The 17,076-nt window shown below is 51.6% G+C and overlaps 1 protein-coding gene across 2 annotated transcripts in view; it reads right to left on the bottom strand.

Annotated features, from left to right (window-relative positions):
- The window catches only part of LOC141094067 (ABC-type organic anion transporter ABCA8-like), a 101,376-nt gene that overhangs the window by 64,684 nt on the left and 19,616 nt on the right, over window positions 1-17,076 (bottom strand). For both annotated transcript variants that reach the window (XM_073579774.1, XM_073579775.1), the window contains exons 14-15: window positions 2,757-2,932; window positions 2,094-2,213 (exon numbers count right to left, since the gene is read on the bottom strand). In XM_073579774.1, the coding sequence (XP_073435875.1) occupies window positions 2,094-2,213; window positions 2,757-2,932 (296 nt within the window). The remainder of the gene's footprint in view (window positions 1-2,093; window positions 2,214-2,756; window positions 2,933-17,076) is intronic.

The following is a 17,076-nucleotide window of genomic DNA, read 5'->3' as shown; positions in this document are numbered from 1 at the left end:
TGGAGGTCACAGAGGTTGATGGAGGTCACAGAGGTTGATGGGGGTCACAGAGGATGATGGGTGTCACACAAAATGATGAGGGTCACAGAGAATGATGAGGGTCATAGAGGATGATGGGTGTCAGAGGATGATGGGTGTCACACAGGATTATGGGGATCACACAAAATGATGAGGGTCACAGAGAATGATGAGGATCACACAGGATGATGAGGACTACAGAGAATGATGGGGATCACACAGGTTGATGGGAATCATGCAGGATGATGGAGGTCACAGAGGATGATGGGGTCACAGAGGATGATGGGGATTACACAGGATGATGAGGATCACAGAGAATGATGGGGATCACAGAGGATAATGGGGGTTACAGAGGATGATGGGGTCACACAGTGATGGGGATCACACAGGATGATGAGGATCACACAGGATGATGGGGATCACACAGGATGATGGGGTCACAGAGGTTGATGATGATCACACAGGTTGATGGGAATCATGCAGGATGATGGTGGTCACAGAGGATGATGGGGTCACAGAGGATGATGGGGATTACACAGGATGATGAGGATCACAGAGGATAATGGGGGTGACAGAGGATGATGGGGTCACACAGAGTGATGGGGATCACACAGGATGATGAGGATCACACAGGATGATGGGGATCACACAGGATGATGGGGTCACAGAGGTTGATGGGGATCACACAGGTTGATGGGAATCATGCAGGATGATGGAGGTCACAGAGGATGATGGGGTCACAGAGGATGATGGGGTCACAGAGGCTGATGGGGATTACACAGGATGAGGATCACAGAATGATGTGGATCACAGAGGATAATGGAGGTTACAGATGATGGGGATCAGAGAGGATAATGGAGGTTACAGAGGATGATGGGGTCACACAGGATGATGAGGATCACACAGGATGATGGGGATTACAGAAACTGATGGAGGCCACAGAGGATGATTGGGATCACAGGATGATGGGGATCACACAGGATGATGGAGGTCACAGAGGATGATGGAGGTCACAGAGGATGATGGGTGTCACACAAAATGATGAGGGTCACAGAGAATGATGAGGGTCATAGAGGATGATGGGTGTCACAGAGGATGATGGGTGTCACACAGGATGATGAGGATTACAGAGAATGATGGGGATCACACAGGTTGATTGGAATCATGCAGGATGATGGAGGTCACAGGGGATGATGGGGTCACAGAGGATGATGGGGTCACAGAGGATGATGGGGTCACAGAGGTTGATGGGGATTACACAGGATGATGAGGATCACAGAGAATGATGGGGATCACAGAGGATAATGGGGGTTACAGAGGATGATGGGGATCAGAGAGGATAATGGGGGGTTACAGAGGATGATGGGGTAACACAATGTGATGGGGATCACACAGGATGATGAGGATCACACAGGATGATGGGGATCACACAGGAGGATGGGGTCACAGAGGTTGATGGGGATCACACAGGTTGATGGGAATCATGCAGGATGATGGAGGTCACAGAGGATGATGGGGTCACAGAGATTGATGGGGATTACATAGGATGATGAGGATCACAGAATGATGGGAATCACAGAGGATAATGGTGGTTACAGAGGATGATGGGGTCACACAGAGTGATGGGGATCACACAGGTTGATGAGGATCACACAGGATGATGGGGATCACACAGGATGATGGGGTCACAGAGGTTGATGGGGATCACACAGGTTGATGGGAATCATGCAGGATGATGGAGGTCATAGAGGATGATTGGGTCACAGAGGATGATGGGATCACAGAGGTTGATGGGGATTACACAGGATGATGAGGATCACAGGTTGGGGATCACAGAGGATAATGGAGGTTACAGAGGATGATGGGTATCAGAGAGGATAATGGGGGTTACAGAGGATGATGGTGTCACTCAGGATGATGAGGATCACACAGGATGATGGGGATTACAGAAACTGATGGAGGCCACAGAGGATGATTGGGATCAAGGAGGATGATGGGGATCACAGAGGATGATTGGGATCCGCTGCGGTCACTTCACTTTGCAGCCAGCTTCTTCCTCTGCAGGAGACGCTTACCTCTGGATCTCCCAGCAGAGCGATGGCGAGCGTGAGCTTCCGTCTCTGGCCGCCGCTGAGTTTGTTGGCGGCTACATTCTGGATGTCGACCATGTCCAGGTCAGAGAGGATCTTCCCCACCTGTGAAGGATGGAGGTTTATTACAGAGAGGTTTATTACGAAGGGTCTTATTACAGAGGGGTTTATTACGGAGGGGCTTATTACAGAGGGGTTTTATTACGGAAGGGGGCCTCTATGGGGGTTTTATTACGGAGGGGGCCTTTATGGGGGGTTTATTGTGGAGGGGTTTTTATTACGGAGGGGGTCTTTATGTTCCTGTTCTGCAGATTTTGCTGTGAACTCTTTGTGGCTCATCAGGAGAACTCCAAAAACAAAAACTGTGACTGTGTGAACGAACCCAAAAATGTATCTATTAAACCCGTAAGGAAAAGACGATTTCTCAGTTTTTGGGCTGTTATCTCAGACCTCCGCCTCGCTCCTCCGCCATTGTTTGGGGGCTTTGTTGCTTTTTAAGTATTTTAGTGGTTAACAAAAAATTCTGAATTTATTATTGACATTTTGGGGGATTTATTAAGACTGAAAAATGGGATTTTTGGAATTTCCACTTGATTTTCACCAATATTTTTAGTTTGGCCAGTTACACAGCGAGAACAAATCTGTTACCTCAGATGCCACGTCTCGGGCCGTGACCCCCTTTATCCTAGAGAACAGTTCCAGGTTTTCTCGCACCGTCAGCTGGTCGAATTTGACGTCGGACTGTGGGCAGAAGCCGATTCTTCTCTGTATCCCCTCCAGGTCCTGAATGTTCGAGAGTCGATGGCTGTAGATGGCAGCCGACCCTACGGAACAGGAGACATACTGACCTCACCATGGTGACCGCTCCTCTACATGGTAGCGAGTATAGTGGTGATGATGGTGATCACAGGATGCTGCGAGTGCTGCAGCACCTCACGTGAGGTAACGATGACCTCAGCTGTCACGTGTGGTATCAGTGACCTCAGCCGTCACATGTGGTACCGGTGACCTCAGCCGTCACGTGTGGTATCAGTGACCTCAGCTGTCACGTGTGGTATCAGTGACTTCAGCCGTCACGTGTGGTATCGGTGACCTCAGCCGTCACGTGTGGTATCAGTGACCTCAGCTGTCAGGTGTGGCATCGGTAACCTCATCCGTCATGTGTGGGATCGGTGACCTCAGCCGTCATGTGTGGTATCAGTGACCTCAGCTGTATCGTGTGGCATCAGTGACTTCATCCGTCATGTTAGGTATCAGTGACCTCAGCAGTCTTATGTGGTATCGGTTACCTCAGCCTTCATGTAATGTATCAGTGACTTCAGCCGTTACGTGTGGTATCGGTGACCCCAGCTTTCACGTGCGGTATCGGTGACTTCAGCCGTCACGTGTGGCATCGGTAACCTCATCCATCATGTGAAGTATCAGTAACTTCAGCCGTCTTATGTGGTATCGGTGACCTCAGCCTTCACGTGAGGTATCGGTGACCTCAGCCTTAATGTGATGTATCAGTGACCTCAGCCGTCACGTGTGGTATCGGTGACCTCAGCCTTCACGTGAGGTATCGGTGACCTCAGCTGTCATGTGAGGTATCCGTGATCTCAGCCATAACGTGTGGTATCGGTGATCTCAGCCACGACTTGTGGTATCGGTGACATCAATCGTCATATGTGGTATCGGTGACCATAGCCGTCACATGAGGTATCGGTGACTTCAGCAGTCAGGTGTGGTATCGGTGACCTCAGCAGTCACGTGAGGTATCAGTGACCTCAGCCATCACGTGTAATATCGGTGACAGCTGTCTCGTGTGGTATCAGTGACATCAATCGTCATGTGTGGTATCGGTGACCTCAGCCGTCATGTGAGGCATCGATGACCTCAGCCATCACGTGTGGTATCGGTGACCTCAGCCATCACGTGTGGTATCAGTGACCTCAGCCATCACGTGTGTCAGATGTCACGTGTGGTATCGATGACCTCAGCCATCACGTGCGGTATCAGTGACCTCAGCCTTCACGTGGATGACCTCAGATGTTAGGTGTGGTATCGATGACTTCAGATGGCACGTGTGGTATCGGTGACATCAATCGTCATGTGTGGTATCAGTGACCTCAGCCGTCACGTGAGGTATTGGTGACCTCAGCCATCACGTGTGGTATCATTGACCTTAGCCATCATGTGTGGCATCAGTGACCTCAGCCATCATGTGTGACTGATGTCACATGTGGTATCGATGACCTCAGCCATCACGTGTGGTATCGGTGACCTCAGCCATCACGTGTGGTATCAGTGACCTCAGCCATCACGTGTGTCAGATGTCACGTGTGGTATCGATGACCTCAGCCATCATGTGTGGTATCGGTGACCTCTGCCATCACGTGTGGTATCGGTGACCTCAGCCATCACGTGTGGTATCAGTGACCTCAGCCATTACGTGTGGTATCAGTGAACTCAGCCATCACGTGTGTCAGATGTCACGTGTGGTATTGATGGACTCAGCCATCACGTGTGGTATCAGTGACCTCAGCCATCACGTGTGGTACCAGTGACCTCAGCCATCACGTGTGTCAGATGTCACGTGTGGTATCGATGACCTCAGCCATCACGTGCGGTATCGGTGATCTCAGCCGTCTCGTGTGGTATCGGTGACCTCAGCCATCACGTGAGGTATCGGTGACCTCAGCCATCACGTGTGATATCGATGACAGCCGTCTCGTGTGGTATCAGTGACATCAATCGTCATGTGTGGTATCGGTGACCTCAGCCGTCACGTGAGGTATCGATGACCTCAGCCATCACGTGTGGTATCAGTGACCTCAGCCATCACGTGTGGTATCAGTGACCTCAGCCATCACGTGTGGTATCAGTGACCTCAGCCATCACGTGAGTCAGATGTCACATGTGGCATCGATGACCTCAGGCATCACGTGTGGTATCAGTGACCTCAGCCTTCACGTGTGGTATCGATGACCTCAGATGTCACGTGTGGTATCAATGACTTCAGATGGCACGTGTGGTATCGGTGACATCAATCATCATGTGTGGTATCGGTGACCTAAGCCGTCACGTGAGGTATCAGTGACCTCAGCCATTACATGTGGTATCATTGACCTCAGCCATCATGTGTGGTATCAGTGACCTCAGCCATCACGTGTGTCAGATGTCACGTGTGGTATCGATGACCTCAGCCATCACGTGTGGTATCGGTGATCTCAGCCATCACGTGTGTCAGATGACACGTGTGGTATCGATCACCTCAGTCATCATGTGTGGTATCGGTGACCTCAGCCATCACGTGTGGTATAAGTGACCTCAGCCATCACGTGTGGTATCAGTGACCTCAGCCATCACGTGTGTCAGATGTCACATGTGGTATCGATGACCTCAGCCATCACGTGTGGTATCTGTGACCTCAGCTATCACGTGTGGTATCAGTGACCTCAGCCATCACGTGTGTCAGATGTCACGTGTGGTATCAATGACTTCAGATGGCACGTGTGGTATCGGTGACATCAATCGTCATGTGTGGTATCGGTGACCTCAGCCGTCACGTGAGGTATCAGTGACCTCAGCCATCACGTGTGGTATCATTGACCTCAGCCATCATGTGTGGCATCAGTGACCTCAGCCATCACGTGTGTCAGATGTCACATGTGGTATCGATGACCTCAGCCATCACGTGTGTTATCGGTGACCTCAGCTATCACGTGTGGTATCAGTGACCTCAGCCATCACGTATGTCAGATGTCAAGTGTGGTATCGATGACCTCAGCCATCATGTGTGGTATCGGTGACCTCTGCCATCATGTGTGGTATCAGTGACCTCAGCCATCACGTGTGGTATCAGTGACCTCAGCCATCACGTGTGGTATCAGTGAACTCAGCCATCACGTGTCAGATGTCACGTGTGGTACTGATGGCCTCAGCCATCACGTGTGGTATCAGTGACCTCAGCCATCACGTGTGGTACCAGTGACCTCAGCCATCACGTGTGTCAGATGTCACGTATGGTATCGATGACCTCAGCCATCACGTGCGGTATCGGTGATCTCAGCCATCACGTGAGGTATCGGTGACCTCAGCCATCACGTGTGATATCGGTGACAGCCGTCTCGTGTGGTATCAGTGACATCAATCGTCATGTGTGGTATCGGTGACCTCAGCCGTCACGTGAGGTATCGATGACCTCAGCCATCACTTGTGGTATCAGTGACCTCAGCCATCACGTGTGGTATCAGTGACCTCAGCCATCACGTGTGTCAGATGTCACATGTGGTATCGATGACCTCAGGCATCACGTGTGGTATCAGTGACCTCAGCCTTCACGTGTGGTATCGATGACCTCAGATGTCTCATGTGGTATCAATGACTTCAGATGGCACGTGTGGTATCAGTGACATCAATCATGTGTGGTATCGGTGACCTCAGCAGTCACGTGAGGTATCAATGACCTCAGCCAACACGTGTGGTATCATTGACCTCAGACATCATGTGTGGTATCAGTGAACTCAGCCATCACGTGTCAGATGTCATGTGTTGTATCGATGACCTCAGCCATCACGTGTGGTATCGGTGACCTCAGCCATCACGTGTGTCAGATGTCACGTTTGGTATCGATGACCTCAGCCATCACGTGTGGTATCGGTGACCTCAGCCATCACGTGTGTCAGATGTCACGTGTGGTATCGATGACCTCAGTCATCATGTGTGGTATCGGTGACCTCAGCCATCACGTGTGGTATCAGTGACCTCAGCCATCACGTGTGGTATCAGTGACCTCAGCCATCACGTGTGTCAGATGTCACGTGTGGTATTGATGGCCTCAGTCATCATGTGTGGTATCGGTGACCTCAGCCATCACGTGTGGTATCAGTGACCTCAGCCATCACGTGGATGACTTCAGATGTCACGTGTGGTATCGATGACTTCAGATGGCACGTGTGGTATCATTGACCTCAGCCATCATGTGTGGCATCAGTGACCTCAGCCATCACGTGTGTCAGATGTCACATGTGGTATCGATGACCTTAGCCATCACGTGTGGTATCGGTGACCTCAGCAATCATGTGTGGTATCAGTGACCTCAGCCATCACGTGTGTCAGATGTCACGTGTGGTATCGATGACCACAGACGTCATGTGTGGTACCAGTGACCTCAGCCATCACGTGTGGTACCAGTGACTTCAGCCATCACGTGTGTCAGATGTCAAGTGTGGTATCGATGACCTCAGCCATCACGTGCGGTATCGGTGATCTCAGCCATCACGTGAGGTATCGGTGACCTCAGCCATCACGTGTGATATCGGTGACAGCCGTCTCGTGTGGTATCAGTGACATCAATCGTCATGTGTGGTATCGGTGACCTCAGCCGTCACGTGAGGTATCGATGACCTCAGCCATCACGTGTGGTTTCAGTGACCTCAGCCATCACGTGTGGTATCAGTGACCTCAGCCATCACGTGTGTCAGACGTCACATGTGGTATCGATGACCTCAGCCATCACGTGCGGTATCGGTGATCTCAGCCATCACGTGAGGTATCGGTGACCTCAGCCATCACGTGTGATATCGGTGACAGCCGTCTCGTGTGGTATCAGTGACATCAATCGTCATGTGTGGTATCGGTGACCTCAGCCGTCACGTGAGGTATCGATGACCTCAGCCATCACGTGTGGTATCAGTGACCTCAGCCATCACGTGTGTCAGATGTCACATGTGGTATCGATGACCTCAGGCATCACGTGTGGTATCAGTGACCTCAGCCTTCACGTGTGGTATCGATGACCTCAGATGTCACATGTGGTATCAATGACTTCAGATGGCACGTGTGGTATCGGTGACATCAATCATCATGTGTGGTATCGGTGACCTAAGCCGTCACGTGAGGTATCAGTGACCTCAGCCATTACATGTGGTATCATTGACCTCAGCCATCATGTGTGGTATCAGTGACCTCAGCCATCACGTGTGTCAGATGTCACGTGTGGTATCGATGACCTCAGCCATCACGTGTGGTATCGGTGATCTCAGCCATCACGTGTGTCAGATGACACGTGTGGTATCGATCACCTCAGTCATCATGTGTGGTATCGGTGACCTCAGCCATCACGTGTGGTATAAGTGACCTCAGCCATCACGTGTGGTATCAGTGACCTCAGCCATCACGTGTGTCAGATGTCACATGTGGTATCGATGACCTCAGCCATCACGTGTGGTATCTGTGACCTCAGCTATCACGTGTGGTATCAGTGACCTCAGCCATCACGTGTGTCAGATGTCACGTGTGGTATCAATGACTTCAGATGGCACGTGTGGTATCGGTGACATCAATCGTCATGTGTGGTATCGGTGACCTCAGCCGTCACGTGAGGTATCGGTGACCTCAGCCATCACGTGTGGTATCATTGACCTCAGCCATCATGTGTGGCATCAGTGACCTCAGCCATCACGTGTGTCAGATGTCACATGTGGTATCGATGACCTCAGCCATCACGTGTGTTATCGGTGACCTCAGCTATCACGTGTGGTATCAGTGACCTCAGCCATCACGTATGTCAGATGTCACGTGTGGTATCGATGACCTCAGCCATCATGTGTGGTATCGGTGACCTCTGCCATCATGTGTGGTATCAGTGACCTCAGCCATCACGTGTGGTATCAGTGACCTCAGCCATCACGTGTGGTATCAGTGAACTCAGCCATCACGTGTCAGATGTCACGTGTGGTACTGATGGCCTCAGCCATCACGTGTGGTATCAGTGACCTCAGCCATCACGTGTGGTACCAGTGACCTCAGCCATCACGTGTGTCAGATGTCACGTATGGTATCGATGACCTCAGCCATCACGTGCGGTATCGGTGATCTCAGCCATCACGTGAGGTATCGGTGACCTCAGCCATCACGTGTGATATCGGTGACAGCCGTCTCGTGTGGTATCAGTGACATCAATCGTCATGTGTGGTATCGGTGACCTCAGCCGTCACGTGAGGTATCGATGACCTCAGCCATCACTTGTTTTATCAGTGACCTCAGCCATCACGTGTGGTATCAGTGACCTCAGCCATCACGTGTGTCAGATGTCACATGTGGTATCGATGACCTCAGGCATCACGTGTGGTATCAGTGACCTCAGCCTTCACGTGTGGTATCGATGACCTCAGATGTCTCATGTGGTATCAATGACTTCAGATGGCACGTGTGGTATCAGTGACATCAATCATGTGTGGTATCGGTGACCTCAGCAGTCACGTGAGGTATCAATGACCTCAGCCAACACGTGTGGTATCATTGACCTCAGCCATCATGTGTGGTATCAGTGAACTCAGCCATCACGTGTCAGATGTCATGTGTTGTATCGATGACCTCAGCCATCACGTGTGGTATCGGTGACCTCAGCCATCACGTGTGTCAGATGTCACGTTTGGTATCGATGACCTCAGCCATCACGTGTGGTATCGGTGACCTCAGCCATCACGTGTGTCAGATGTCACGTGTGGTATCGATGACCTCAGTCATCATGTGTGGTATCGGTGACCTCAGCCATCACGTGTGGTATCAGTGACCTCAGCCATCACGTGTGTCAGATGTCACGTGTGGTATTGATGGCCTCAGTCATCATGTGTGGTATCGGTGACCTCAGCCATCACGTGTGGTATCAGTGACCTCAGCCTTCACGTGGATGACTTCAGATGTCACGTGTGGTATCGATGACTTCAGATGGCACGTGTGGTATCGGTGACATCAATCGTCATGTGTGGTATCGGTGACCTCAGCCGTCACGTGAGGTATCGGTGACCTCAGCCATCACGTGTGGTATCATTGACCTCAGCCATCATGTGTGGCATCAGTGACCTCAGCCATCACGTGTGTCAGATGTCACATGTGGTATCGATGACCTCAGCCATCACGTGTGGTATCGGTGACCTCGGCAATCATGTGTGGTATCAGTGACCTCAGCCATCACGTGTGTCAGATGTCACGTGTGGTATCGATGACCTCAGACGTCATGTGTGGTACCAGTGACCTCAGCCATCACGTGTGGTACCAGTGACTTCAGCCATCACGTGTGTCAGATGTCAAGTGTGGTATCGATGACCTCAGCCATCACGTGCGGTATCGGTGATCTCAGCCATCACGTGAGGTATCGGTGACCTCAGCCATCACGTGTGATATCGGTGACAGCCGTCTCGTGTGGTATCAGTGACATCAATCGTCATGTGTGGTATCGGTGACCTCAGCCGTCACGTGAGGTATCGATGACCTCAGCCATCACGTGTGGTATCAGTGACCTCAGCCATCACGTGTGGTATCAGTGACCTCAGCCATCACGTGTGTCAGATGTCACATGTGGTATCGATGACCTCAGCCATCACGTGCGGTATCGGTGATCTCAGCCATCACGTGAGGTATCGGTGACCTCAGCCATCACGTGTGATATCGGTGACAGCCGTCTCGTGTGGTATCAGTGACATCAATCGTCATGTGTGGTATCGGTGACCTCAGCCGTCACGTGAGGTATCGATGACCTCAGCCATCACGTGTGGTATCAGTGACCTCAGCCATCACGTGTGTCAGATGTCACATGTGGTATCGATGACCTCAGCCATCACGTGTGGTATCAGTGACCTCAGCCATCACGTGTGTCAGATGTCACATGTGGTATCGATGACCTCAGGCATCACGTGTGGTATCGGTGACCTCAGCCGTCACGTGAGGTATCGATGACCTCAGCCATCATGTGTGGTATCAGTGAACTCAGACATCACGTGTCAGATGTCACGTGTTGTATCGATGACCCCAGCCATCACGTGTGGTATCGGTGACCTCAGCCATCACGTGTGTCAGATGTCATGTGTGGTATCGATGACCTCAGCCATCACGTGTGGTATCGGTGACCTCAGCCATCACGTGTCAGATGTCACGTGTGGTATCGATGACCTCAGTCATCATGTGTGGTATCAGTGACCTCAGCCATCACGTGTGGTATCAGTGACCTCAGCCATCACGTGTGGTATCAGTGACCTCAGCCATCACGTGTGTCAGATGTCACGTGTGGTATTGATGGCCTCAGCCATCACGTGTGGTATCAGTGACCTCAGCCATCACGTGTGGTATCATTGACCTCAGCCATCATGTGTGGCATCAGTGACCTCAGCCATCACGTGTGTCAGATGTCACATGTGGTATCGATGACCTCAGCCATCACGTGTGGTATCGGTGACCTCAGCCATCATGTGTGGTATCAGTGACCTCAGCCATCACGTGTGTCAGATGTCACGTGTGGTATCGATGACCTCAGCCGTCATGTGTGGTACCAGTGACCTCAGCCATCACGTGTGTCAGATGTCACGTGTGGTATCGATGACCTCAGCCATCACGTGCGGTATCGGTGATCTCAGCCATCACGTGAGGTATCGGTGACCTCAGCCATCACGTGTGATATCGGTGACAGCCGTCTCGTGTGGTATCAGTGACATCAATCGTCATGTGTGGTATCGGTGACCTCAGCCATCACGTGTGGTATCAGTGACCTCAGCCATCACGTGTGGTATCAGTGACCTCAGCCATCACGTGTGTCAGATGTCACGTGTGGTATCGATGACCTCAGTCATCATGTGTGGTATCGGTGACCTCAGCCATCACGTGTGGTATCAGTGACCTCAGCCATCACGTGTGGTATCAGTGACCTCAGCCATCACGTGTGTCAGATGTCACGTGTGGTATTGATGGCCTCAGCCATCACGTGTGGTATCAGTGACCTCAGCCATCACGTGTGGTATCATTGACCTCAGCCATCATGTGTGGCATCAGTGACCTCAGCCATCACGTGTGTCAGATGTCACATGTGGTATCGATGACCTCAGCCATCACGTGTGTATCGGTGACCTCAGCCATCATGTGTGGTATCAGTGACCTCAGCCATCACGTGTGTCAGATGTCACATGTGGTATCGATGACCTCAGCCATCACGTGCGGTATCGGTGATCTCAGCCATCACGTGAGGTATCGGTGACCTCAGCCATCACGTGTGATATCGGTGACAGCCGTCTCGTGTGGTATCAGTGACATCAATCGTCATGTGTGGTATCGGTGACCTCAGCCGTCACGTGAGGTATCGATGACCTCAGCCATCACGTGTGGTATCAGTGACCTCACCTCAGCCATCACGTGTGGTATCAGTGACCTCAGCCATCACGTGTGTGAGATGTCACATGTGGTATCGATGATCTCAGGCATCACGTGTGATAACAGTGACCTCAGCCTTCACGTGTGGTATCGATGACCTCAGATGTCACATGTGGTATCAATGACTTCAGATGGCACGTGTGGTATCGGTGACATCAATCATCATGTGTGGTATCGGTGACCTCAGCCGTCACGTAAGGTATCAGTGACCTCAGCCAACACGTGTGGTATCATTGACCTCAGCCATCATGTGTGGTATCAGTGAACTCAGCCATCACGTGTCAGATGTCACGTGTTGTATCGATGACCTCAGCCATCACGTGTGGTATCGGTGACCTCAGCCATCACGTGTGTCAGATGTCACGTGTGGTATCGATGACCTCAGCCATCACGTGTGGTATCGGTGACCTCAGCCATCACGTGTGTCAGATGTCACGTGTGGTATCGATGACCTCAGTCATCATGTGTGGTATCGGTGACCTCAGCCATCACGTGTGGTATCAGTGACCTCAGCCATCACGTGTGGTATCAGTGACCTCAGCCATCATGTGTGTCAGATGTCACGTGTGGTATTGATGGCCTCAGCCATCACGTGTGGTATCGGTGACCTCAGCCATCACGTGTGGTATCAGTGACCTCAGCCTTCACGTGGATGACCTCAGATGTCACGTGTGGTATCGATGACTTCAGATGGCACGTGTGGGATCGGTGACATCAATCGTCAAGTGTGGTATCAGTGACCTCAGCCGTCACGTGAGGTATCGGTGACCTCAGCCATCACGTGTGGTATCATTGACCTCAGCCATCATGTGTGGCATCAGTGACCTCAGCCATCACGTGTGTCAGATGTCACATGTGGTATCGATGACCTCAGGCATCACATGTGGTATCAGTGACCTCAGCCTTCACGTGTGGTATCGATGACCTCAGATGTCACATGTGGTATCAATGACCTCAGCCATCACGTGTGGTATCAGTGACCTCAGCCATCACGTGTGTCAGATGTCACGTGTGGTATTGATGGCCTCAGCCATCACGTGTGGTATCAGTGACCTCAGCCATCACGTGTGGTATCATTGACCTCAGCCATCATGTGTGGCATCAGTGACCTCAGCCATCACGTGTGTCAGATGTCACATGTGGTATCGATGACCTCAGCCATCACGTGTGTATCGGTGACCTCAGCCATCATGTGTGGTATCAGTGACCTCAGCCATCACGTGTGTCAGATGTCACATGTGGTATCGATGACCTCAGCCATCACGTGCGGTATCGGTGATCTCAGCCATCACGTGAGGTATCGGTGACCTCAGCCATCACGTGTGATATCGGTGACAGCCGTCTCGTGTGGTATCAGTGACATCAATCGTCATGTGTGGTATCGGTGACCTCAGCCGTCACGTGAGGTATCGATGACCTCAGCCATCACGTGTGGTATCAGTGACCTCACCTCAGCCATCACGTGTGGTATCAGTGACCTCAGCCATCACGTGTGTGAGATGTCACATGTGGTATCGATGATCTCAGGCATCACGTGTGATAACAGTGACCTCAGCCTTCACGTGTGGTATCGATGACCTCAGATGTCACATGTGGTATCAATGACTTCAGATGGCACGTGTGGTATCGGTGACATCAATCATCATGTGTGGTATCGGTGACCTCAGCCGTCACGTAAGGTATCAGTGACCTCAGCCAACACGTGTGGTATCATTGACCTCAGCCATCATGTGTGGTATCAGTGAACTCAGCCATCACGTGTCAGATGTCACGTGTTGTATCGATGACCTCAGCCATCACGTGTGGTATCGGTGACCTCAGCCATCACGTGTGTCAGATGTCACGTGTGGTATCGATGACCTCAGCCATCACGTGTGGTATCGGTGACCTCAGCCATCACGTGTGTCAGATGTCACGTGTGGTATCGATGACCTCAGTCATCATGTGTGGTATCGGTGACCTCAGCCATCACGTGTGGTATCAGTGACCTCAGCCATCACGTGTGGTATCAGTGACCTCAGCCATCATGTGTGTCAGATGTCACGTGTGGTATTGATGGCCTCAGCCATCACGTGTGGTATCGGTGACCTCAGCCATCACGTGTGGTATCAGTGACCTCAGCCTTCACGTGGATGACCTCAGATGTCACGTGTGGTATCGATGACTTCAGATGGCACGTGTGGGATCGGTGACATCAATCGTCAAGTGTGGTATCAGTGACCTCAGCCGTCACGTGAGGTATCGGTGACCTCAGCCATCACGTGTGGTATCATTGACCTCAGCCATCATGTGTGGCATCAGTGACCTCAGCCATCACGTGTGTCAGATGTCACATGTGGTATCGATGACCTCAGGCATCACATGTGGTATCAGTGACCTCAGCCTTCACGTGTGGTATCGATGACCTCAGATGTCACATGTGGTATCAATGACTTCAGATGGCACGTGTGGTATCGGTGACATCAATCATCATGTGTGGTATCGGTGACCTCAGCCGTCACGTGAGGTATCAGTGACCTCAGCCAACACGTGTGGTATCATTGACCTCAGCCATCATGTGTGGTATCAGTGAGCTCAGCCATCACGTGTCAGATGTCACGTGTTGTATCGATGACCTCAGCCATCACGTGTGTCAGATGTCACGTGTGGTATCGATGACCTCAGCCATCACGTGTGGTATCGGTGACCTCAGCCATCACGTGTGTAAGATGTCACGTGTGGTATCGATGACCTCAGTCATCATGTGTGGTATCGGTGACCTCAGCCATCACGTGTGGTATCAGTGACCTCAGCCATCACGTGTGGTATCAGTGACCTCAGCCATCACGTGTGTCAGATGTCACGTGTGGTATTGATGGCCTCAGCCATCACGTGTGGTATCGGTGACCTCAGCCATCACGTTTGGTATCAGTGACCTCAGCCTTCACGTGGATGACCTCAGATGTCACGTGTGGTATCGATGACTTCAGATGGCACGTGTGGTATCAGTGACATCAATCGTCATGTGTGGTATCGGTGACCTCAGCCGTCACGTGAGGTATCGGTGACCTCAGCCATCACGTGTGGTATCATTGACCTCAGCCATCATGTGTGGCATCAGTGACCTCAGCCATCACGTGTTTCAGATGTCACATGTGGTATCGATGACCTCAGCCATCACGTGTTATCGGTGAACTCAGCCATCACGTGTGGTATCAGTGACCTCAGCCATCACGTGTGTCAGATGTCACGTGTGGTATCGATGACCTCGGCCATCATGTGTGGTATCGGTGACCTCTGCCATCATGTGTGGTATCGGTGACCTCAGCCATCACGTGTGGTATCAGTGACCTCAGCCATCACGTGTGGTATCAGTGAACTCAGCAATCACATGTGTCAGATGTCACGTGTGGTATTGATGGCCTCAGCCATCACGTGTGGTATCAGTGACCTCAGCCATCACATGTGGTACCAGTGACCTCAGCCATCACGTGTGTCAGATGTCACGTGTGGTATCGATGACCTCAGCCATCACGTGCGGTATCGGTGATCTCAGCCATCACGTGAGGTATCGGTGACCTCAGCCATCACGTGTGATATCGGTGACAGCCGTCTCGTGTGGTATCAGTGACATTAATCGTCATGTGTGGTATCGGTGACCTCAGCCGTCACATGAGGTATCGATGACCTCAGCCATCACGTGTGGTATCAGTGACCTCAGCCAACACGTGTGGTATCAGTGACCTCAGCCATCATGTGTGTCAGATGTCACATGTGGTATCGATGACCTCAGGCATCACGTGTGGTATCAGTGACGTCAGCCTTCACGTGTGTCAGATGTCACGTGTGGTATCGATGACCTCAGTCATCATGTGTGGTATCGGTGACCTCAGCCATCACGTGTGGTATCAGTGACCTCAGCCATCACGTGTGGTATCAGTGACCTCAGCCATCACATGTGGTACCAGTGACCTCAGCCATCACGTGTGTCAGATGTCACGTGTGGTATTGATGGCCTCAGCCATCACGTGTGGTATCGGTGACCTCAGCCATCACGTGTGGTATCAGCGACCTCAGCCTTCACGTGGATGACCTCAGATGTCACGTGTGGTATCGATGACTTCAGATGGCACGTGTGGTATCGGTGACATCAATCGTCATGTGTGGTATCGGTGACCTCAGCCGTCACGTGAGGTATCGGTGACCTCAGCCATCACGTGTGGTATCATTGACCTCAGCCATCATGTGTGGCATCAGTGACCTCAGCCATCACGTGTGTTAGATGTCACATGTGGTATCGATGACCTCAGCCATCACGTGTGGTATCGGTGACCTCAGCCATCACGTGTGGTATCAGTGACCTCAGCCATCACGTGTGTCAGATGTCACGTGTGGTATCGATGACCTCAGCCGTCATGTGTGGTACCAGTGACCTCAGCCATCACGTGTGTCAGATGTCACGTGTGGTATCGATGACCTCAGCAATCACGTGCGGTATCGGTGATCTCAGCCGTCTCGTGTGGTATCGGTGACCTCAGCCATCACGTGAGGTATCGGTGACCTCAGCCATCACGTGTGATATCGATGACAGCCGTCTCGTGTGGTATCAGTGACATCAATCGTCATGTGTGGTATCGGTGACCTCAGCCGTCACGTGAGGTATCGATGACCTCAGCCATCACGTGTGGTATCAGTGACCTCAGCCATCACGTGTGGTATCAGTGACCTCAGCCATCACGTGAGTCAGATGTCACATGTGGCATCGATGACCTCAGGCATCACGTGTGGTATCAGTGACCTCAGCCTT

Source organism: Dendrobates tinctorius, unplaced genomic scaffold, assembly GCF_039654945.1.
Source record: "Dendrobates tinctorius isolate UK_male_01 unplaced genomic scaffold, ASM3965494v1 ptg000063l, whole genome shotgun sequence".
Lineage (NCBI taxonomy): Eukaryota > Metazoa > Chordata > Amphibia > Anura > Dendrobatidae > Dendrobates > Dendrobates tinctorius.
This window is presented reverse-complemented; position numbering and strand designations above follow the sequence as displayed.